The following is a 25224-nucleotide window of genomic DNA, read 5'->3' on the forward strand; positions in this document are numbered from 1 at the left end:
AATATGTCACAAGTTGTGTTTCCTGGGAGAAGACTTTCCTATATCATCTACCTAACAAAACAAAACAAAAAGAAAAGGTTCTCTTTCTAAATTCTATGTGGTGAGACAGTCACTGCAGTGACAGAGTTTCTCTCCCATGCATGTCCTTGGAGTGTCAGGGGCCTGACATCTGATGGCAGACTCCCCACACTCACCACATTCACCCCATGTCTACAGCATATGACTTCTCTGATGAATCAGGAGCTGCGCCTTCCTGTGGAAGACAGTCCCACATTCACTGCATCCACAGTACTTATCCCCTGTATGGATCCTCTGATGCCTCATAAGGTGTGACTTCCTAGTGAAAGACTTCCCACATTCCTCACATTTATAGGGTCTCTCTCCTGTATGAATTCTCTGATGTATAATGAGCTGTGCCTTCTCAAAGAAAGCTTTTGCACAGTCATTGCATCCATAGGTCTTCTCTCCTGTATGATTTCTCTGATGTTTAATGAGCTGTACTTTCTGAACAAATGCCTTTCCACATTCACTGCATCCATAGGGTTTCTCCCCTGTATGAATTCTCTGATGCCTAAGAAGCTGTGGCTTCCAGGCAAAAGCTTTCCTACACTCACCACATTCGAAGGGTTTTTCTCCAGTATGGGTTCTCTGATGGTGAATGAGACTTGACTTCTCACTGAAGGTTTTCCCACATTCACTGCATTCATAAGGTTTCTCCCCTGTATGTGTCCTCTGATGGGACACCAGGCTGGACTTCTGAGTGAAGGCTTTCCCACAGGCACTACATTCATAAGGTTTCTCTCCAGTGTGAGTTCTTTGATGTGTCAGGAGCTGTGACTTTCCAAAGAAGGTTTTTCCACATTCAACACATCCATAGGGTTTTTCTCCTAAATGAACCTTTTGATGTTTAATTAGTTCTGACTTCTTAAAGAAGGCTTCCTCACAATTACTGCACTGATAGTTCTTCTCTCCTGTATGAGTCATTTGATGTTTAACAAGTTGTGGTTTTCTGATGAAGGCTTCACCACATTCACTGCATTCATAGGGTTTCTCTCCTGTATGGATCCTCTGATGCCTAATAAGGAGTGAGTTCCTGCTGAAGGCTTTTTTACACTCACTACAGGCATATGGCTTCTTCCCCGTATGAACCCTCTGATGAGTAATAAGCTGTGACTTCCAAAAGAAGGCTTTTCCACAATCACTACATCTGTAGGGCTTCTCGCCTGTGTGTGTCCTCTGATGTGTAATGAGCTTTAATTTCTGGGAGAAGACTTTCCCACAGTCACTGCAGCCATAGGGCTTCTCTATCGTATGGGTTATCTGATGTCTTTTAAGCTGTGACTTCCTGCTGAAGGCTTTCCCGCAGTCACTGCAGCCATAGGGCTTCTCTCCTGTGTGAGTTCTCTGATGTAAAATGAGCAGTGACTTCCTACTGAAAGCTTTCTGACATTCCCCACACCCATATGGTTTTTCTCCTGAATGAGTCCTTTGATGAATAGTGAGCAATGACTTCTGGGAGAAAGCTTTCCCACAGTCCCGGCATCCATAGGGCTTCTCTCCTGTATGAGTTCTTTGATGTATAATGAGCTGTGACTTTTTATTAAAAACCTTGCCACATTCCATGCACAAACAGACTCCTGTGTGTGGTATATGGCTCATAATGAGTCCTGGCTCTTTACTGCTGACTTTTCTACATGTATTGCCATCAGAGTATTTTATTCCACCATAAGTTCTGGCAGGTTTAATACAAAATAATAATTTCCTATTAAGCTCATCAAGTTTCTTTCTTTCACAGTTACTTTTTGGAATAAGAAAATCAAAAGGATGCTTCAGACTTTTTTCACCTGTGCCACATTTATGGGATCTCATTCCTAAATGATCAAAGTTAATGCCTAAATGAAACATTCTCTCAAAGATGTCATATTCATGGCCTCTCTCCAAACTTTTAAGCTTGTCTTGATTATCCTGATGCCACATTTTGAGATTATTATCTAGCCAGACTTTTTCTAAAAAGGAAAAAATGAACCATACTGTGTAAATTTCCCTAATCATTAAGCTTATTGAACAAATTGGAAATGGAGCATGAACCCAGTCCATAAAAAAAAAAAATTTTCCCACATACCATATCTACTTATTAGGCTTTGAACTTTTTAATAGAAGTGGAAACAGATTTTGACATTACAAATGTTTATAAACACAAACTTTAAAATAAGCAAAGATGAAATATAGTCAAGTGATCATGATGAGATAAAAAAGACAAGCAATTTCTAATCAAACACTGTGCTCATTCCACAATGACCTACTGATTATCTTCTATATGCCCAGACATTATTAACAGAAATCAGAAAAGGGCAAGTAGGTACTCCCATGAGAGAAGATTGAGTACTTCTGAGTATTACAGTATCAGAAGTACTGACTATCACAGTACAGAGAAGAGCAAGATTAATACACAGTGCTGAATTTCACACAGGAAGAAACACTAAATATAATGGCAGCAAACGCAGGATATCAACTTTCATGTCTGAAAGGTGAGATATGTTAGTCTTCTGTACTATTAGTACATTCAAAAGGCATCCTCATTCAAAATCATCACCCAAATCACTGATATCTGTAACTTCACCATCATGAGAACTACTTTTTTGGAATTATCTAAGAGTTCTCCAGAGCTCAGCATCAACACCTTTATTAAGGTTTCTGATACTTTAATTGAATCGTCATCTATATACTGCATCTGTACATGATGTAAATTACTCAAAACCATAAGTATGCTTTGCATAACATTAGGACAGTTTTCTTTTTTACCCTGTAAGTACAGTTATCTGTGATCTCCCTTAATGATCTTTTAAGCTTGTTTACTTTATGATATTCTTTACTAGGAATTGTGAGATAATACTCCCAAGATGAAAAAAATATGGCAAGATCTCAAATATAAAGCAATCACTCCTTTTTTGTAGGATAATTTATCTGGGGAGACAAAAAGCCTCATCTAACAACTCTCAGATATATCAGAATTTCAGAGGAAGAGCTACCTAGAGCTGTAGATATGGAGGAGGGAAAAAAAGATTCAACATTTTGAGCTTCAATGAGTACAAGATGATAACACTGTTCATGGGCATTTTAAAGACTAGAGAGGGAAGTTAGATACCATTTATATACTCTTTAAGAGTTTATAAAAAATTGTTTCATGAAATATAAGAGTAAAGAAAAATAAATTTTAATTCAAATCAAGGAATAAGATTAAGATATATATCCAAATTAATAAGTTAAATGATATAAAACCATACTGAGGTTAAACTACACCAATAACATATTAAAGAAATTTTTTAAAAATCTTGGCACTTTGGCAAACACACAGACCATGTTTTACTAGTATCATCCTTGGTAGGGGTACTGGTCTGTTTCCCCACGTCTCTCTTTCCATTACACTCTGATCCATTCAGCCTTCATTTCATCCTATTTTTCAGTTGATATTCCCACTTCCAGGCTCACGCCCTCCCAATTCTAGTCTCCACACAGCAATCTCTAGAAAATGTACTCTGACCTTTTGCTTAAACCTCTTGCTTAAAAACCTTTGATAAATCTGGGCTTTTAAAACAGCATACACACCCCTGCATGCCTGGCTCCTTCCAGCCCTCAATTTCCTCTCACAACACTGGGCTCCTCCCTGCCCCCACTGACCCCAAAAACCTCTCCCTGCCCAGCTTCCAGTATGCCTATTTCATATCATTTTAAGGGCACACTAACAAACACCCCATTTATTCTCTTCATAGCACTTATCAGATAGGTAATCACCTTACTTCTGTCTCTCCCACTGGAATGTACTGAAGGTAGGGAACAGGTTTGAGTTTTTCACTGATGTACTCCCACTACATAGTACATAATAAGCCCTCAATACAACCCTATTCACTTATCATTAAACTTCTAAAGCAATTCCTTTCTATATAGTTAATCCTGATAATTAACTTTGTATTTTGACACAAATGTATTATGTTCAAACAATGAATTATTTTATATTACCTTCTAAATTAAAATTCCCTGGTCCTGTAATGTTATCTCATGACTCATACTTTATCTCAACTCCTCTCATTTCACAAAATAGTGGTGGTTCTAAATTAACAGAGGAACATAAAGTCTATCTTGACAGCTTTTCAAACTATGCATACCCAGTCCTAATCATCCATGTGAATGGTGCCCAGACATCTGTAATTTGAAGTATTTTCCCAAATAAGCTGAAACATTTACTTAGAGGAAAACCTTTGTACTAAAGAAATTATTTGATAAATAAGACAGATCCTGCTTTACCTGGCCTCACAACCACCAATTAATGACATATTTAGTAATTATACAGCATAAATGTCATAGAGAACAGAGAATAATAAGTTAGTTACCATCTTTCTATGTAGGAAAAAAACCTCAAGACCTAATTAGTTAAGAAATTATAGATAATGTGTGATCAGGCCCAGGTTCCTACAATACTGTTCAATAGGTAGAGATTTCAGAAAAGGCTGGGAGTCAAGAAACACTGTGGAAGTGAAAAAATAGAGCTTAAAGAGGGGGAGGATATATAATTGAAAAAGTGTGCACAAAAGCCCACATGCAGAGAAACATATGTGAAAGACACAAGGAAGGAATTACTTCAACTGGAGTCAACAGTGACCTCTGGGCACAGGAAAAAACTTCACAGATAAGATGCTTCCATACTGTGAGCGTCTTCAACTCAAATGGAGGTAAAATATCACACAGCAAGTCTTAAACCCCCACAGACTACTTGAAGGGATAAACAAGAAGCTTTAGAAGCTAAACATCAAAGGCACCAGAAAGATGCCCTGGATGCTGACCCTGAAGTTCTTATCTGCAAGGAGGCAGGAAGAATGCTTTTAGGCATTAGACTTCTATCCTCTGGACTCACAGTCTACTCTATATGGGTTTGAAACAGCAATTTGATAAATTAGGGAGAGAAAAGAAAAATAATAAAGGATATTCAAAGGTAACAGCATCACCTAAAACAGGAAAAAATTATGAATTCTTAAAGAGGAGAAAAGAAGCCTACCTCTGAAGGTGGGACTGGGGCAGGACAGAAGAAAAAGTCAACTGGGGAAACTCAAAGAAGGGTCTGATCAAGAATGCAAGGTCCTGCATGACTGTGCCACTAGAGGCACATTTCATCACCAGCTCCACCAAAGGGGACACATCCTGATGTGGAGACCAGGACACAGAGTCCTGAGTCAACTCCAAAGATGGAGAAGCTTTAACCGGAGTTTCACAAATAACATTTCAAAAGTACCAATCTATCATCAAAAACCTGAGATTTAATTTTCACTGTCTGCCACTAAGCTGATTATTTCTCACCTGAGAAGTTTTGACTTAGGATTTCTTCATCTAATAACCATGGCTTTTCTTGCTCCAGCCTGAAGATGGTCTCAGGTTTGATAACTTGATAACCTGTCAATTGGAAACACAGAGAGTCCCAATCGCTTGGGTTGAGGGGACTCTTAAATATGAAGACTATTTCACCTCAGAGGCTATAAAACAAAGAAAGCAAATAAAAACCTTTCACTTCGGTGTCAAAATCAAAGACTCTTTGACATCTGAAACTTAAATCCAAAGTCAGTAACATCTTAGAGGTATGTGCATATCCAGTTACCGGGTATACACTGTACTACATGAGAATGTTCTTACCCAATAAAACTAGATTGCTATAGTTCTCCAACATCACGTCTCTGTACAAGGTCTTCTGAGTAGGATTAAGCAGCTGCCACTCCTCCAATGTGAAATTCACAGCCACATCTTCAAACGATATCTAAAAAAGTATAATCCCTGTTAAATCTGAAGTCATTATCTTTGCTGAATGTAGGCTTTCTTTTCTACAGCAACAGGTGGTCAGAAAGCTGGACCCATGATCTCCAGCTCCTGGAAATGTTCTTTTGTTTAACCCTCACTGCCCCATGTCCTGAATATGGCCTGGATTTATCAAGTCACTTCCACTGAATGGAATAGGGGAGAAGTAAGGGATCTCCCTTCCAAGACCAGGTTATAAGAGAACGTGACTTCTGCCTTGGGAACCCTCTCCTGCTCTCTTTGGGGAAGTCCAAGGGCCATGTGGTGAGGCAGCTCTGTGGACAAGCCTACATGGCAAGGACCAGGGGTCTGCCAACACCCATGTGAGTAAGCTTGAAGGGTGTGACCTTCATATCACAGCCCTTCTCAACATTTTGAAGACAGGGTCATGTGAGATTCTCCACTAGAACCAAATGGGTGAGCCATTGGCAGATTCCTAACTCACAGAAACTGAGATAAATGTTTAAACTTCAGCCACCGAGGTTTGGGATAATTTTCTCTATACAGTAAAATGATATCCTAATCTTGCATTATTATACTTTGAGAGAAAAACAAGAGTTATTAAAATATTCATCATTATGAATTCATAAACTTATCCACCCATCTACCCATAGGATAAGAAGTTGGAATAGGCTGTCTTTAAACAAGCAGTGTTTCTCAAAGAAGGTGCCACTGGGATTTGGGAACAATTCTTAGCTGAGCAAGGGCTTCCCTGGGAGCTCAGTGGGTAAAGAATCCACCAGCAATGCAGAAGACACAGGAGATGTGGGTTCAATCCCTGGGTCAAGAAGATTACCTGGAGAAGGAAATGGCAACCCACTCCAGTGGACAGAGGAGCCTGGTGGGCTACAGTCCATGGGGTCACAAAGAGTTGGAGAAGACTAAGCGACTAAACCACTTAGCTGAGCACAAGTGCCCCACGCAGTGCAAGGCCTAAGTGACAGGAATGGGTCTCAGTCACTGTCAGAACTAAAACCACATCTACCTTTCTAGAACACTCTTCCTCCCTTTGAGCAGTTCTGATCTAAATTAGAACTAGCTATCCTTTAGAACACGTTTTTTCCAGCAATTAAGGGGCCTGGAACTATGCCAGCTGCTAGAAATATAAAGATGAGTAGAAAAACATCATATTCTCATATACTTTTCAGTCTTTTCTGGCCAGAGGCAATAAGACATTACAGAGGCCATGATACAAGTACATTCAGGGTATGGGGATAAAAGGCAAAGGAACCAGAATATCCAAAACAATTTGGAAACAGAACAGCAACATTGCAGGACTTATGTTACCTGTTACAGGACTTCCTATAAATGCACACGATAACAAGGTGGTCAGTGAGAGGTTACAGATGTAGGTAATCAGAAAAGAATGGAAAGCCCAGAAGTGGACCCCCACAGGCAAGCTCCCTGGCTTTTGAGAGGTGCACATACAATTCCTCGGAGCAGGGAGTTTTCAGCACATGAGCTAAAGTAACTGGATACCCACAACAAAAGAGCAAACCTTGATACACACTACACCTTACCAAAAAATCAACTCAAAAAGAATCACAGGGCTTCCCTGGTGGCTCAGTGATAAAGAATCTGCCTGCCAATGCAGGAGACACAGGTTTAATCCCTGATCCAGGAAGATTCCACATGCCATGGGGCAGCTAAGCCTGTGTGCCACAAATATAAAGCCTGTACTCTAGATCCCAGGAGCCGAAACTACTGAGCCCACATACTGAGACTACTGAAGCCTACAAGCCCTAGGGCTTGTGCTCAGTAATAAGAGAAGCCACCGCAATGAGAGGCACATGCGCCACAACTACAGAGTAGCCCCGACTTACCACATTTAGAAAAAAGCCCACATGGCAACAAAGACCCAGCATAGCCCAAAACAAATAAACAATCTTTTTAAAAAAGGAACACAGACCTAAATGTGAAACACAAAACAATGAAATTTCTAGAAGAAAACAAGAGACAACCTGGGTGACTGGATTTGGCAATGAGTTTTTAGATACAACACTGAATACACACGGTCCATTTAAGAAATAATTAATAAAACTGAACTGTTCCAAAATTAGTAGTTTTTTTTTCTCTATGAAAGGCACCATTAACAGAAAGAAAAGACAAGGCACATACTAGGTGAAAATAGTTGCAAATCTGAGAAAGTATGTTAATGGGACTTAACAACACTAAAACTATAACATCGTTTAAAAAATGGGCAAAAGATCTTACCACATGCTTCACCAAAAAAGATGTAAGATGGAAATATATGAAAAAATGTTCAATATCATCTGTCAATAGGGGAAATGCAAATTAAAACAATACTGAGTTTCTACTACATCCCTATCAGAATGACTAAAATGAAAAAGTAACAGAACAGAACTGACAAATGACAGTGAGGACGCAGAGCTACAACAACTCCCGTTCATGCTGTGGGACTCTGGACACTTTCATAGCTTCTCATTAAGTTGAACACAGACCTACCCAGCAAGACCATTCATAGGTATTTACCCAAATAAACTGAAAACTTATGCTCACCCAAAAGCTTATGTTCAAACCTATATGCAGATGAACACAGCCTATTAAGAACTGGAGGCAACCAAGACATCCTGCACCAGTGAACAGAGAAGCAAACCAGTGTCTCCACACATGGGAACTACTGTATGAAACCATTCAGTAATGAAAGGGGACAAACAGGGGCTTCCCTGGTGGCTCAGTAATAAGGAATCCGCCTGCTAATGCAGGAGACACAGGTTCGATCCCTTATCCAGGAAGATCCTATATGCCAAGGAGCAATTAAGTCCGTGCACCACAACTATAGAGCCTGTGCTCTAGAGCCTGGAAGCTGCAACTGCTGAAACCTGTGCGCCTAGAGCCTGTGCCCTGCAACAAGAGAAGCCACCACCACAGGGAAGTCTTTGCACTGCAACTAGAGAGCAGCCCCCACTTTCCACAACTATAGAAAAGCCTTGCAGCAATGAAGACCCAGCACAGCTAGAAGAAAAAAGAACTCTTCCCTGAAATCCATCAGGGAGTCTGCACCTTTTGAAAAAAGGACAAATACTTTGAAGAACGAGCCAAAAAGTCAGTATGAAAGGTTATTCACTCATGGTTACCTTATCTAAAATTCTGGCAAAGGCAAGACTATGGAGACAGAGAACAGATCAGTTATTGCCAGAGGTTAGGGATGCAGGAACGTGACACCCAGGAGTCTTTTGGGAGAGAGAGAACTATTCTGTCCTGACTGTGAAGTTAATTACATGAATTTATACATGTTTTAAAACTCGTATGAGAATTCTGGCTCAGAATTTTTCAGGATTAACCACAAGCAATTACAAAGGCTCTACCTGACAGGTCTTAGGGTGGGAAGTTGCCCTCCCACCCCAAACCCGACACCCAGCCTTAAGGGTGCCACCAGCTCCAAAGACAACTATCCTGGGCCCCGTTACTGAGTGTGCAACTGGCACTGATGTAGTGTGTGTGTGCCCCTGCTGGCCTCCACCCCCAGCCGTGATGGAGACTGTGGAGACTGCCACAGTCAGGGTTGGAACACAGAGGCATGTTGGGGACGCTGAGTCTCTCGCCTCATGAGCTACAGTTGACCCCACAGCAAGCTTCAAACCCAGATAAAACAAACCCCCCATGGGGGTGACACATTTGGACGAAACCAAGTTCTGTTCCTAACAAGACTGATGTCAGCTGTGTGGATGCTCACCAAAGGGAGTCTGGAACTGCCCCCATCCGAAGCAAGAGATGGCTCAACCCCTTCTGGATCCAGGATAGGATCCTGTGGAGACCGACACTGTCCCAGGCTGGACCCTCATACATGTGCTGCCACGTTGTCAGAAGGGGCCAAAACATTCAGGAAAGCTGTCCCACCTTCCAGATGCTGGACAAGGTGGAACACACTGCCCCAAGACAGCCTCCTGTGCCAGGATGTACTCAACAGGTGGACCTCGCTGGGCTTCTCATCCCATCCAAAGGGTTTCACTGGACTCTGACACTTTCTCGGGGTCTGGTCTGGCCAACCTCATGGGTTCCCCCAATGCGAGTCACACTCTCAGGCTCCACCTGACCACATTTACTTCCTTTTTGGGTATTGAATTCACTGCATCTGATCGCAGCCCCAGATGTGCTGTGGGGTTCAGTGAGTGTCTTAATTAACAGTTTAAGGAGAGACTTAAGGGGCTGATGAGAGAGGTCAAGGTAACCCCAGTTTGGAGCACAGAGCTCAGAAAGGCAGCTTGGGACCCAGTGCAGCAGCTCCCATGAGGGCCCGTCTCACTGTGCCGGATGCCTGGAAAGGCTGTCTGCGATCACAGTCCTCCTTTCACAGTCACTGATACCTCAGACTCTGTGGGAGCCACTGGGAGAGACTTCCACTCCCTACCACGCCGTCCTGAAGACTCAACAAGTGGGAGATCATGTAAAACCATTTTATTTTTAAAAAATTTTTACATTATTTTAAAAAGTTATGCCATGCTGTGCAGTATGTGGGATCTTAGTAGTTCCCTGACCAGGCATCAAACCTGTGCCCCCTACATTGGGAGCATGAAGTCTTACCCCTGGATTGCCAGGGAAGTGCCCATGTAAAACCATTTTTAAATCTTTTAAAATCTCAGGAGTTTCTGCTAATCAATTCTTAAACATGATTGCTCCAGTTAAATTACATAAAAATATCTGCCCCTCTGTGTAGGGACAAAGGGTCTTTCCAGACAGAGTCTGGATAAAAACAGAAGATGATCTAAAGTTTTGATTATCAAATGGGACACACTGATGATAACAGAAGAAAGAAAATAAAGCCCAGCACCAGGAGAGGCACAGGGGAGGGAGAAGGATATTAATGATCTTTATTTTTCAGACTTGCTCCTAGAGCTTTCCCCTCCTCCTTGGGGGGGATGGGGGGGGGCGGACAAGAAACAAAAGAAATGACTCCTGTGTTGCTCTGTCTGGATGCAGACTGATACCTTTCTGGCCTTCCTGTCCTGATGGGGCTGCTGGCCAGCAGCACAGGGTGGCCTTGGCCCCCACACTTCCCAGACACCACAGCCTGGGCACTGTTGGCACCCCATGAGGTGGGAGGTCCTGGACAAACGGTTTAGAACTAAGCACCCCAGGCAGTTCCTCACAAACCAAGGACTGAACTAAATTATTCAGACCAGGCTGATGTCCTGGGAGGCCCACAGAAAGGCCCTGTTTAACCTCACTGCCTGATGAAAATGTATCCTGCTCGGGGACTCTGGGATTGCACTCCTGGTGTGTACCCCCAGCCATGGGAACCCCACTGTCTCAGCCCCGGCAGGTAGGCATTCCAGCCAGCTTCCACCTGCTTGCAGGGCTGTGGTAAGTGAACCGCTGTCCTGTGCCAGATCACAAAAGACTCACAAAGCAACTCGAGAAGCCTCCTGATGGACTGAGACAAGCCTTCCTGATTCAGAAACAGCTGAGACCACCTGGGAGGCAGTCCTGATCACCCCGCTCCAGGGTCTTCCTCAGCTGTCTGCTGCTGCCCCAGGTTAATCCCCTGGTTCCTGTCTCAGTCCCTCCAAGTCTGACCTGCTCAGGTCCATGATGGAGGAGCCTATTTCTCACTCAGGTCCTGAAAAAATCAAGCGGTGGAACGGAAGAGTCTGGATCCTGGTTAAAAACCTACATCTGAATCTTCAGGTCTCACCACAAGTCACAAGGGTTTATCTCCAGGCCTCCTGGGTGATGCTGCCCCCACCTCCACCCCCAGACCTGAAGCACAACATGTGTTCTCCCCACAGACTCGAGGGGTGAGGGGTGTACTATGTCTACCTGGAGCCTTTGGCACAAGCCTTTCTTGGGTACCTCTCTAAAATCCCCTTGTGGTGGTAGGGCAGAGTGGGATGGGGGCAGGGAACCTGAAGACACTGTCCCTACTCTGACCCAGTATCTTGTACTTTCCACTCCCAACTCCTCTTCCCCTCCTTCTAACCCCCAAGTCCATAAACCTGCCAGAAGGTTTTGTTCATGGCTCCCCAGGCAGTGAGGGCAAGACACCTCCACAACCATGCTAAGCTACCCACGCATGGCCAAGGCACCATTCACTTCTCAGGAAAAGGTAACGGGAAGTTGGCACCTTCGTCGGCATCTGGTTTCTCACCTGTGCCATCACAGTAATTAAAGGCTTTGGTACAATCACCCTGGTGCTGCGGTTATCAGCAGCTCAGCCCTCTCAGCTCTGTTGAACTCCTGACTCAGAACACAGCAGGAACAGGGAAAAGCCTACAGTGGTTTAAACAACAGAATTTTTAAAAGAAAGAAAGAAAGGGAGGGAGGAAAAGAGCATGGAGGTTAGCTAGCTGGATAGGAATCGCTTTGAAGGGACACTGCAGTCCTGTTTCTTGAGTCAACAAAGTCAGGAAGAGGGGGTAGGGAGGGATGAATTGAGAGTTTGGGGTTAGCAGATGCAAGCTATAACATATATATATATATGTATGTATATATAGGATAGATAAACCACAATGCCCTACTGAATAGCACAGGAAACTATATTCAATATCCTGTGATAAACCATAATGGAAAAGAATATGAAAAATATGTGTGCGTGTGCATGTGTGCATGCACTTCCCAGGTGGCAATGGTGGTAAAGTATCCACCTGCCAGTGTAGGAGATGTAAGAGACAGTTTCTATCCCTGCATCAGGAAGATCCCCTGGAGGAGGGCATGGCAACCTACTCCAGTATTCTTGCCTGGAGAATCCCATGGACAAAGGAGACTGCAAGCAACAGTCCACAGGGTCACCAAGAGTCAGATACAATTGAAGCGACTTAGCACACATACACACACACACACACACACACACACACACACATATATAAATGTGTAACTGACTCACTTTGGTGTACAGAAGAAACTAACACAACATTGTAAATCACCTATACATAGATCAAAAAAAAGTCAGGAAAAGGAGCTAAAAACAGACATCTTCTGGTCCAGCTTTTGCCAACAGAAGCCAAAAAACTCCTAGCTAAAATGTATTGAGGGATTCCCTGATGGCCCAGTGGTAAAGAATCCACCTGCCAATGCAAGAGACATTGGTTTGATCCCTGATCCAGGAAAATCCCACATGCTGCGGAGCAGCTAAGCCCATATGCCCCAACTATTGAGCCTGTGCTCTAGAGCCTGGGAGCCACAACTACTGAGTCCATGTGCCGCAACTACTGAAGCCTGCATGCCCCAAATCTTTTTTTTTGTTAACAACCAAATCTTTTCTAAAACAAAGTTTAACAACTCAAGAATGTCTTTCTTATAGACCTGGGAGGTGTCTCTGAAATCATCCAGGAAGACACATCCCTGTCTCCTGTTTTCTGGGAGAACAGCAGCCTAACTGGCGTGACTGGGGCATCCGGTTCCAAGCTGGAAAACTACCTTCCATCATAAAGATATGAGAAGTGTATTTTTCCTTTAGGTGAAGGCAAAAAGCTAATACAGTAGCCACTCCACTTCTCCTCAACAAGAGAAACTACTCCAATGAGAGACCTGTGCATCACAACTAGAGAGTAGCCCCCACTCTCCACAACCAGAGAAAAGCCTGTGCAGCAATGAAGACCCAGCACAGCCAAAAATAAATTAATAAATAATTTTTTTAATGTATTGAAATTCCAACTGAGAGAATATTTATGGAGGCCGTTTGAAGGTTTTGTAACAACCAATTCTGCAAGATGATTCAGGTTTTCTTCCCTAAAAGCAGAACAAAAGTAGGGTGTGTGCCCAGGCCCGCTGCCCGCTCCCACGTCCTCCACCTACACTGAGGATCCCTGCAAGGAATAGCCCTCGGAAATATGTTCACCCATTCCGGGACGTCATTCACCACGCCATCTACATCAACAGTTATCCAAGCATTTTCTTTACATGTAATCATCAGGAAATATTTGCTTCTGCTAAATCAGTAATGGTCTGCTTTCTGACGGAGGAAACCACACAGCTATTCCTGTTTCTCTTTCTATGGCAGCTTCTGGGGACACCTAAGGAAGCTTGCAGCTCAATTCCGACAGTGCAGGGCCTTACTTCTCACAGGTCTGCGTCCCAACTTCAAGATTTTTGTATGATTCTAGGGACCACCTTGTGTTTCTTTTGACCACCTTCCTTTCCAGGTTTACATTTTCTCTGGCTGTAATTTAAGTGTATTTAAATCTTTCCTGTTGGTTGTAGAAATGCCTGGAAGCCTCATCTACCCACAGATAAAAACAACTGGAAGACAAACAACTTACCTGTGACTTGATCATCTTCCCCCAGTCCTGGGAAATCTGCTCTCTCTGTGACTTCTCTCTGTCCTGATGCTCTGAACCTCTGGTCAAAGATGGGAATGCACCCCAAGTCCTAAGGCCTCTTCTTTCTTATCTCACACAAGTCTTGCTCCTGAGACCCATGGCCTAGAGATGCAATGGGAATCTTATTTGAGATGATGTCATCCATTTGGGGACCTCAATCTTCGTTCTCTATAACTGGGAACTCAGATGGGCTGTTTGCTAGCCCTAAGGAACAAGATGGAGAGTGAGCTACGGGCACATGTCAATCGAGCCAACCACAGCCAGGCCAGGCCTGCAGCACACGTTGTGCTCTGCAGCCCAGCTCCCACCTGGGAATGCCTGATGGGAGCCACCTGCCTTGGTGGTTCAACCAACAAGGGAGAACAAAAAGGAAAAGACCCCTCAGATCACTATTTCAAGAGCATTTACTGTAGAAAATGTATAATTACAAAATCTTTCTCTGCCCCTTTGGGATGTACGTAAATCTTTTCTAAAACTAAGTTTAACAACTCATCAATGTCTTTCTTATGGACCTGGGAGGTGTCTCTGAAATCATCCAGGAAGACACATCCCTATCTCCTGGTCTCTGGGAGGATAGCAGCCTGACTGGCCTGACTGTGGCACCCAGGTCCAAGCTGGAAAATTACCTCCCATCATAAAGCCATGAGAAGTGTGTTTTTCCTTTGGGTGAAGGCAAGTAGCTAATACAGTAGCCATTCCAACTACCAAGTAAGTTTAGGATGAACTCTGCATGACAAATGATCCCTTGAGACGTGCTGCAGATCTGGCTAGTAGGTTGTACCTGCGTGGCTATAGAAAAGAACACCATCTCTTCCTGTCTCTTGCAATATTTTTAGCAGATTGTCTAAAGTGGGCATCACATTCTGGTTTAATTTTTATTCAATAATAAAACTATTCTTTCTCTTCTATTTTTGTGGAGAAGTTTTCTGGATTGGTTTGTTAAACTATATCCACAAAGAGTCAAATAACCACATAAATTAATACAACCACTACTTTAAAAACTTTTTAAAAGATCACAAACTGTAAAACAGAGCTCACCTTAGGCAGAATTATCGGAACAGATGGACCAACAGATAAGATCAGCATGATCACAAATAAAATACTACATCTTCATGCACACAAATACTTACACTTTCAATTTCTCCACCACTCATGAGCCAGGTCACTGACATCAGCCAGACACCGGACCAGAGCCAAGGATGCCACGGGGGCGGTGTCACACAGGGATGTGACTTCCTTCATGAGGGTACCCCTGAAAGGAAGTGTCCAAAAACACAGTTCCTGGTAAACCTGGGGACACGAGGGACAAACTCCACCTCCTAACTGAGATCTGTCCAGTGCTGTGGTCCAAACCTGTGGTCTGGGAATGACTGCTGGATGCCCCCTTAGCTGTTAGTGCTCCTGGCTTGGTCCCCACAGGCTGACAGGCTACAAGGAAGACCAGACGTGACGGACAATCAATGGACACTTTTCCAGAAAGTAAACTGAGAAAGAAGAGAATGTAATTCCTATAGGAGATCCAGAGCAGGAGCCTGGAAGGGGAAGGAGGCATCCTGAGTGTCCCAGTTGAACAGAGAGAGATGTATGGACTCGTCCTCCACAAGTGAGGGCAGAAAGTTATGCCTGGGTGTCAGCACACTGCCAGGTTTTACTCCAGGGCCACTAACAAGAGTGGAGAGAACACTGACCCCTTCGAGGCCCTTCCTGCCACCCTCAGGGTTGGGCTGAGGGCTGGAATCAGACAAAGGAAGTCTGCTTTCATCACCACCTGCTTAGGAGCCCCAGATTGCTCAGTGGGCAGGGGAAAGAGAAAGGAAACCCAGGAACACTGCTTAATGCTGGCCAGACCACAGACCAGCTCCCAGCATCATCGATCGAGGGCCTTGAGAGAATCGAGAGAAGACACAGGCCAGGGAGGGAGGGCAGGTCCCAGTGTGGACCAGGTGCAGAGAGGACCTGCAGTGAGTCAAGAACCAGGCAGGCTGGGAAGACAGACTGGATTTGGGATTTTGATTGAAACAGTGGTAGAGGGCAGAGCAAGGGCATCCAGGGCAGGAAGAACTCCTACTGGTGGGAAGGGAGAGTAATGCCATGGGTTCTGCCCATGTGTGGGTGCAGCGGACACAAAGATCAACGTTCCCCAATGAGACTGGACTCTCTTCAGTCCAGTGTGAAAAGCGTGGTGCTTGAGAACAGGTCTCTCAAGAAAAACATCCTGGGAGAGCAGAGAGTGACACCCAAAGGAAAAGCACCTCCTCCTGGGACATGCAGGGAGCTCTTTGGGGCTCCTGGGCAAGGGCAGGTCCCAGTGGTCCAGGAGGCTGAGGGAAGAGACTCCAGAGTCAATGCTTTCCAAACCTGGGGTCCTTGCGATGCAGGCCCACCTGCCCTGGAAGCATCTATCTCATCTGGACCCCTTTTGGGTTGAAGCACAGGAGCCCTCCTGCAGCTTCTCTGGAAAAGGGGACGTGCTGACTGTACTAATACCCAAAGCAGTCACTCTGTTTCTCCCCCAGGATCCAACATACTCTTGCACTCTGCTCTCACATCCACATCAGATCTCTCTCTCACACACACTCATGCTCACTCTCTCTCTCACACACACACACACACACACACACTCACAGTCTCATTTATGGCCCAGGAAAGCAATAATTTGTTAAAGGTCTCTTACTACTGGGCCCTGCTCTGGACACATGGGAGAGACCACAAAATAAGACAGATGATCCCTGCCCTCTCAGGCGGGAAACAAACATCAAAAAAATTTCTGTCAGAGCGCTCAGAAGAAACTTCAAATGTGACAGACAAGTGGGTAGATGAAAGATACTCCTTGGAGATGACTCTTAGCTGAGCCCTGAGGAGGTGGAGCCCCCATTGGAAGGCCATAGGCCAACCACAGCCTTGAAGGTGCATCAGACACAAGTGGGAGGATTCAGAGTCAATGGAGTCACTGAGAATTCTTAAACAAGGAAACATTCAGGTAAAAGGAGCCATCACTCACCAACAAGGCCACACGGGTGCTGGATGAGAGGGGTTAAAGAACAAAGACAACATAGTTATCGAATAGAAGTCACAACCTGAGAGTCTTCCCTGAGCCCACACATGATCCATCCAAACCCCAAAACACCACGCTCACAGGCCCTGCAATCACCAACATCCACAGCCCCTCAAACACAGGTTCCAAAGACCACCTCAATCACACTAACTGACCACCTGAGAATTCCCCAGCCCCAATAACTGAACACACAACCACTGACCCCCACGTGTCCACCATCCCTCCAGGGTGTCTGGGCCATCAGTTACACACACTGTGGGTCCCCAACACTCTTCTAGCAAAGCTCCCAATCACCAAGCACCAGTGACAAAACCAATCCACAGAAGTGTGTGAATCAATGAATCCCAAAGTCTCTCACCACAGCTCGATCCCCAATCAGACAACACAGAACCCTTTGCTCCTGGTCACAGCAGGCTCTCCCTCACTCAGCCCTGCGCACAGCCACAGGAATCCCAACAGACCCATTAGTTGACTACAACCCCAGAGCCTCTTACCTCCGATTCCCACAGGTTTCTCAATGCCACCAAGACACCCCATCACTGGCTCCTCCAAACCACACTCAACAATCTCCAGTCTACTCACTGACTAGAAACTGTCACTGGAATCTCACATGCTGAGTCCCAAAGGACACCTGCAGAGCTCCCATCACTCCCTTCTATGGGTACCCACCCACTCACCTTCACAGGTGCCCCATTAGTGCTTGCACAGAGTCCCGTCCAGGCTTGCTATCTCCCATCACCACCTACCACCTACCACCTAAACTAGCCCCCATCACTAATCCCCCAGTGGTCCCCAGCCCCTCATCACATAGGGCTGCCAGCCACTCACCTCCTTGATATCCACTCTTTAGTCCACCCTGTGCCCACCCACCACTTGCTGACACCCCGACAGCTCATCACTCTGCAAGGGCCTCCAGCGCCACATAAACACCAACACCCCCAGCCCTTCCAACAATCTCAAATACCACCCCCGCTTTCCACTCACTCATAACCCCCAGCAGGCCACCCACAACTTAAGCACAGACCCCCAACACTGATAGACAGCCTCCAACCTGACATCTCGGTCACCAGATCCCCAAACACGGACCAGATCACTCACTAGCCCGGGCCACCCTAGTCACTCCCCTCCACTGAAAAAGCTACCACTAAACTGTCAGGCCAAAACAAATGCAGGGCTTCCCTGGGGATCCAGAGGTTAAGAGTCTGCCTTGCAATTTAGGGGACACCAGCTCAATCCCTGGTTGGGGAAAATCCCACATGCCCCAGGGCAACTAAGCCCACACACTGCAACTAATGAAGCATGTGCTCTAGAGCCCAGGCTCCACAACAGGACAAGCCACCACAAGGAAAAGCCTGAGCACAACTGAAGAGCAGCTCCCACTTGCCACAACTAGAGAAAGCCTGCATGCAGCAGCAACAAAGACCCAGCACAGCCAAAATAAATAAGTGAATCTTCTAAAAAATGCAGACTGGGCAAAGAAATATTTCACTCCAAGAATTTACTATTGTGGGTGGTGCGGGGTGCTGAAGTAGGGAGAACGCTGTGGCCCTAAGAGGTAGAAGCATCTCGGCAAGGTGTTAGGATGCTGGATCAAAGGGCAGGATGACCAGATGGCAGATGACAGGACATTTCACCAGAGGCTGGCCATTTCTCGATGGGGGGGTGGGGGGAGGTGGTTGGTGGTCAGGGCTGTAAGGCTGCTCAAGCTGCAGTGCACCAAAGTTCAGGAAACTGCAAGAAGAAGAGAAGCTGAACCAAAGAAGTTTGGTTAATAAGTGCTTTGATGTGTGAGGACTAACAGTTCAGCTAATCATTGATGAGGTAAAGGATGAGAGGAGTTGAGATGAGAGGATATAAATATGGTGTCATATTTATCTATGGCCTTGTCACAGGTAAACAAGGGAGTCCTGTGGGGGTAACAGGGTTCTTTGCAAGAAGGTGTTTCCTTGAACCCTGGAGAAGGGGACACCTCTTAACCTTCCTGTTTTCCAGGAGCACAGGGAACAAAGTCTAACACTGCAGCAACCAACAGGCCTGTCAACCAAATCCTCAGTTCAACCACTCGGAGCCCTCTAAACACTGCCCAAACAGACTCCCCTCAAGGGCCTTATCATTCATCCCTTTGGGTCCAGTCCCCAATCCAAGGCACCCAAATCATGGATCACTAGAGCCTTAACTAGTCCTACAAACCCTCAATCCACTTCCCCAGTGCACAATGACCCCATGCAGCCCTTCATTTACTCTGGAGGGTGACTTCTGGGCTCCCTCTCTCCCAGCGCCTGCTGTCGCCACCTCCCAAGGCTAAACACTCCCCCGCCCCCCCCCAAAAAAAATCCTTCCCTCCACTGGTTTCACAACAATTCATCCCTCCCTAACCCCAAATTATTGATTTCCACAGACATTCCAATATCTCAACCCTCAAGTGACTCCCAAATTAATCAGCTTCACGGTCTACTTCACAGTCCCTTCATCGCCCACCACCACCAGAGGCCTCGCCCGGACCCCCAAATCTCCCTCCAGACTCCCACACCACCGCCACCTACATCCAACCCTACAAACCCCAGTCCTCCAAACATTGGCCCCCGTCCCGCTCCCTCCCGCCTCCGCGCTGCTCTGCCACCTCTAGCCCTTACCCCGCGCCGCCCCACCCCGCCGTGCCGCCCTACGCCCCTCCCCCACAGCCTCACCCCCAACGTACCCCCACACTTGGACCGGAATCGACGCCACCGCAGCAGGAAAGTCCTTCCGAACCTCCCCCCGTACCCGGCTCCGGAGCTGGTTCGTACACACGCCAGCGTCGCCCCAAGCCAGGTCCGCGCCAGGGTCACCACACGGCCCCAGTTGGACGCAGAGGCCACCACCAGCCCGCACTCCTGCCCCCGCCCCCGACCCCGACCCCCACACCCTTACCCCTCTAGTCCTCAGCGCCGAGACGGAGGCGGGTGGGCCTCGGAAGTGTCCATACCGAACTACATTTCCCAGAGTCCCACTCGCTTTAGAACTACATTTCCCAGAGGGGTTTGCGGCGCGCCTCCCTGAGGAACAGGTGTGCCGTTTCCTGTTGCAAAACGCTTTGTGGCTGCGCTCTAGGATACAGGGGCCGCTTTGCTCATAAACTGCGAACGATCCTTTTCATTTTTGATCAAGCGTGAGTGTTAAGACGCTTCAGTCATGTCTGACTCTTTGTGACCCCATGGTCTTTAGCCTACCAGTCTCCTCCGTCCATGGAATTCTCCAGGCAAGAACACTGGAGTGGGTTGCCATTTCTTTCGCCAATGCATGAAAGTGAAAAGGGAAAGTGAAGTCGCTCAGTCGTGTCCGACTCTTAGCGACTCCATCTGCCGGGGTCCAGCCCCGGTGGGTCCAGGGAATTCGAAGGGTGGACGGCGTTGGCGTGGAAAGACTTGTTTATTTATTAATATAAGATTAGATTAAGAAACTATAGTGCAGTAGGAAGATTAAGTGGAGAAAGAGGGCTGAATAGCTTGGTTTACGCGGAAGACCAATAAAATTCCAGACAAGGAATTTGCACCATCTACGTTGGGCCACCGGTGCCCGCTTGAATATCTAAGGGTGCCTCGCCTTAAGCTCCCTTTCGCACGGATCTTAATAACCAGGGCAAATAAGTAGACCTGGTGAGCCTCCGCGCCCCAGATGGAAATTCAGCCTGAAATTAAAGTAAAGAGCAGAGGGAAGAAAAGGGAGAGAAAAAGAGAGAGAGAGAGAGAGACACGGGGGGAGCCAGATTCCCAAGAAACCAGGCCGAGACTAGTCCGAGAAACTGGTCCCGTCCTATATTGTTCAGAAGGCCTTTTATACTTTTGATAAAACATGGAGATCAATGGGTAACACAAAGTTATGCAGCGTTAGCAGTCCAGACTCTTATCAAAACCAGGCTTTTTTCTCTGCATACCTAATTGTATACACAAGTCTTAGGTAATTTACATCATCTTCCAGCCAAAAGGGCCAATTAACATTTTACAGCCTTTTTTCTGATAAGGGTTTGTCAACCACAAGACTTATTTGTGTTGATCTTCCCAAGGTCTGGTGCCACTCTCAGAAAGCACTAAATAAAGTTACATTCTTACACAGCAAGGATACAGCAACTTATAACAAGTAGAGGGAGTACAGTGATTTACAGCAAAAGAGAAGCAATTAACTCAAAAGTCTAGTGTTGCTAACATCAAAACTACTATGTATCTTTTTCTACATCCTGCTTACATTAACATCTTTTCAGGTGCCTAAAAGATAAAGAATAAGGAGGTCTGGCAGCAATCCTTGAGTCAACAGTGAAAACCCTCTACCAATATAATTTTTAACTCTTTAGAAAAGGCTCTGTATCTTTAAGATGCTTTTAAGCTTTGTGCCTCCCGCGGTTGGAGGGCTGTAAGCAATTCACAAGCTGTAAGAGGTCTGGGGAACCTGTTAGGCAGGCTAGAGAGCTATCAGAGGGGTTTAACTGAAACATCCCTTTCAAATGCAGAAGACTAAAACCCTGAATTGACTTTTTCCCAGAGAATATCAGAAAAGTGGAAAAGCAGAGCACAAAAGCCGGCAGATTTTTGTTGGGGTACATGCTTAGGAATTTCCAGAGGGGTCCCTGAAGTCTGAGCACGCCTTGCGTATGTCAGCTTCCTTCCTCATGACCTTGTCACGGGCGGGATTCCTCACACTGGCTCCCGGCAGTGGACTGCAGCCTACCAGGCTCCTCTGTCCATGGGATTTTCCAGGCAAGAGTACTGGAGTGGGTTGCCATTGTATTCTCCATTGGTTGTTGTAGGTACAGTTCATCTCTTCATGGAAAATAGATGGGGAAACAGTAGAAACAGTGTCAGACTTTATTTTGCGGGGCTCGAAAATCACTGCAGATGGTGACTGCAGCCATGAAATTAAAAGATGCTTACTCCTTGGAAGAAAAGTTATGACCAACCTAGATAGCATATTCAAAAGCAGAAACATTACTTTGCTGACTAAGGTCCACCTAGTCAAGGCTATGGTTTTTCCAGTGGTCGTGTATGGATGTGAGAGTTGGACTGTGAAGAAGGCTGAGCGCCGAAGAATTGATGCTTTTGAACTGTGATGTTGAAGAAGACTCTTGAGAGTCCCTTGGACTGCAAGGAGATCCAACCAGTCCATTCTGAAGGAGATCAGCCCTGGGATTTCTTTGGAAGGAATGATGCTAAAGCTGAAGCTCCAGTACTTTGGCCACCTCATGCAAAGAGTTGACTCATTGGAACAGACTGTGATGCTGGGAGGGATTGGGGGCAGGAGGAGAAGGGGACGACAGAGGATGAGATGGCTGGATGGCATCACTGACTCGATGGACGCGAGTCTGAGTGAACTCCGGGAGTTGGTGTTGGACAGGGAGGCCTGGCGTGCTGCAATTCGTGGGGTCGCAAAGAGTTGGACACGACTGAGCGACTGAACTGAACTGAACTGAACTGAATCTTCAGTTCCAGGGTACATTTGTTCCCATTTCTTTGAGGCCAGTTCTCAGCACTGTGGCAACAGGATCCATTATGTTATGGGTAGAGTCTGGTCATAACTTACTTAACTTCTTCACCCTGGTGTTTTTGGTATCTATAAGACTGCTCTCAGGATGTGACTCAGAATATTATCTATAGCCCTTGAGAAAGAACTGAAGGTCCTTGACTATGCTTAATGACTATATTATTTGATCTCCTTTGACTGTTTTCCTTTGTTTCTGCATTTCTCATTTCTCCAATTAAACTTATTCTTTGACTAAAGTTTTCTGCAGACAAAAGGCAGGCAGAGGACATGGCGGGTAAGGACCATAGGGTCCTGTTCCATTTCAAAACCACAGAAAGAGAATGAAAGATCAGGAAAGCTGAGACTGAGAAGAAATTGTTATGAAAAAGATAATTTTTTTAATGGAGAAATAATTTTTCTAGGCATATTCCATATAAATCAACCAACAAATTCAATGTCTAAAATAATGTTTCCAAGATTGGGAATAAAATAAATAGGAGTACTTTTTTACGCAAAGCTTAGAACTTAAGTAGAAAAAAATTAATAAATAAAGATATGCAAAGAGGAAACAAAGAATGACATGCTATAAAGACCATAAGAATAATTTACATGGTTCAGATTACAAATCCTACCGCAGTTCATAAATATGGTGAGATCAAAATTCACTGGGATAGACAAGAATGACTTTGGAGGCATTGCAATATGACTTGAGCACTGAAAATGTGACACAGTGCTTCCTCATGCTGTGACTGTCCCAGGCTGAATTCATTTATCAGGGGAGTCAGTAATTCCAGAAATAGAGGACTTAAGAAATTTTATTTTTGCCTTCCTTACATCCATTCCCTTTCTTCTGATAATTTATCTCAATTTCTCTTTAGGAGACAAGGTTTCTCCTGTGCTTGATCTATGTGGTTTCAGTGGAGCTCCAGACAATGAAGTATTGGTTTTATACAATAAGCCAAGGTTATGAAAGCAGTGTCAGGTTTCCTCTGCTACTTCATGAGGAAAGCTTGACTGAAAATGAGGCCAACCAGAAAGAATGGAGAAAGGGAGAAAGTAGTGTAATGCTGATTGAAGTTTTGAGTCAAGTCATTCCTGAAGCCTACTGCCTGTTCCTTTCAGTTATTATGGAAAAGCTATACATTTATTTTATAATTTACACATTTATACATTATATAATACATATGGTATATACATTTATGATATCTTCCCAGGTGATGAGGGGGAAAGTACATTTATATACATTACACATACATTTATATATTGTATATATACATTTATATATGAGAGCTAATACATTTTCTCTATTAGTTTAAGCTAATCTGAGCTATATTTCTGGCATTTGCATCCAAACGAATCTTAAATAACATTTTAAATGCATTAATTAAGCATGGTTTTTCTGTTCTCACAGAGACAGCAGTGAGTGGTGGCTTGAACCAGAATCTTAGTTCCCTGCCCAAGAAATGAACCTGGGGTAGCCGGGGTGAAAACCAGGAATTCTAACGACCAGAGACTAGAAGCTAGATTTGAAGCTTCTCTGGCTCTCGTCCCTGTTAAAAACAAGTGTTTCAGGGAGACAAAAACTTGAAAACAGGCACAAAGTTTGTTATTAGGGACATAGCATAATATGTGAGAGAGCACACAGGGAAGCATTTTATTTATTTAAGACAAAAACAGGGCAGAAATATGCACCCAGAGAAGAGGGTGGGCATCCTCCTTAACAAGGAGTGTGCCAGACAGGCGATCGCTTATCCGAGGGTAGTTCTTCTGGGTCTTTGTTTTTCTCTGGCCAATTATCTCAGTTCCTTCTCCCCATCTGACCTGGACCAGGGCTTTCCCCAATATGCATGTGCATCGTTTAGCCTATTATGGGATAGCACCCCCTTCCTTTTTGACCCCAGAGGAGACTTTCTGTGCATGCGCGGTCAGGGCAGGTCTCCTTGATCTCAAAAGTGATAGACGTGGTCGTCTTATCTATTTACTTCAGCAGAGTTCGGCTCCTACCTTAAACGGTTTCCTTTTTAGTGTCAAGGAAAACAAAACTCCAATTTACTCAGCTTGACAAATTCCAGCTGCTCAGCCCTGTAGCCCATCTACCTTCTACTTCATTTCCAGCATCAATTCCCATGCCAATTAAAACAAACAAACAAACGTCAGCAAAAGCCTAAGCTAAATCGCTGGAAAATATAGAAACAATTAGGTATGCATGTATTCATTGTTGTAGCTTTACTTCCTTTTTGCATGCAGTTGCCCCAATCACTATCCCTAATCTTCTATGAACAGAATGGTTATCTCTGTGTTGTAGTCTAATACCTTACACACTCTAATGTCCTCCTTATTTTCCTCTTTGCTATACACTGTCATTAATTATTCTTACAGCTGTCTATTTCTGTCACACACTTTCCCAAGACTTCCTGCCATTTCATTATGAACCAATATCAATCCTAGACCCTCTTCCCTAAAAATAGTTCTGCACTGTTTTAAGGCAGTAGCAGTTTTAGATCATAACAAAAGTTTCAGAATTATTAATAAGGGGAATTAATTCAATTCCCCTTAGAATTA

At 44.9% G+C, this 25224-nt stretch overlaps 1 protein-coding gene across 1 annotated transcript; it reads right to left on the bottom strand.

Moving 5' to 3' along the window:
* Positions 1-210: 210 nt before the first annotated feature.
* Positions 211-20143, bottom strand: ZNF605 (zinc finger protein 605). The gene is made up of 6 exons (XM_068989446.1): positions 20083-20143; positions 15248-15369; positions 14058-14219; positions 5680-5800; positions 5350-5442; positions 211-2006 (listed from the first exon to the last, which is right to left on the bottom strand). Exons 3-6 carry the CDS (start codon positions 14070-14072, stop codon positions 211-213), a joined length of 2025 nt encoding a protein of 674 aa, XP_068845547.1. The 5' UTR covers positions 14073-14219; positions 15248-15369; positions 20083-20143.
* Positions 20144-25224: the final 5081 nt, after the last annotated feature.

The sequence above is a fragment of the Capricornis sumatraensis genome, chromosome 17, assembly GCF_032405125.1.
Source record: "Capricornis sumatraensis isolate serow.1 chromosome 17, serow.2, whole genome shotgun sequence".
Lineage (NCBI taxonomy): Eukaryota > Metazoa > Chordata > Mammalia > Artiodactyla > Bovidae > Capricornis > Capricornis sumatraensis.

What these genes read in the sequence shown, in the direction of transcription:
- ZNF605 (XM_068989446.1), bottom strand. An exon ending in TAGCAATCTAGTTTTATTGG is followed by an intron (nt 5,443 to 5,679) that starts GTAAGAACATTC and finishes TCCAATTGACAG; the next exon opens with GTTATCAAGTTATCAAACCT. An exon ending in CCTAAGTCAAAACTTCTCAG is followed by an intron (nt 2,007 to 5,349) that starts GTGAGAAATAAT and finishes TTTCCTTTTTAG; the next exon opens with AAAAAGTCTGGCTAGATAAT.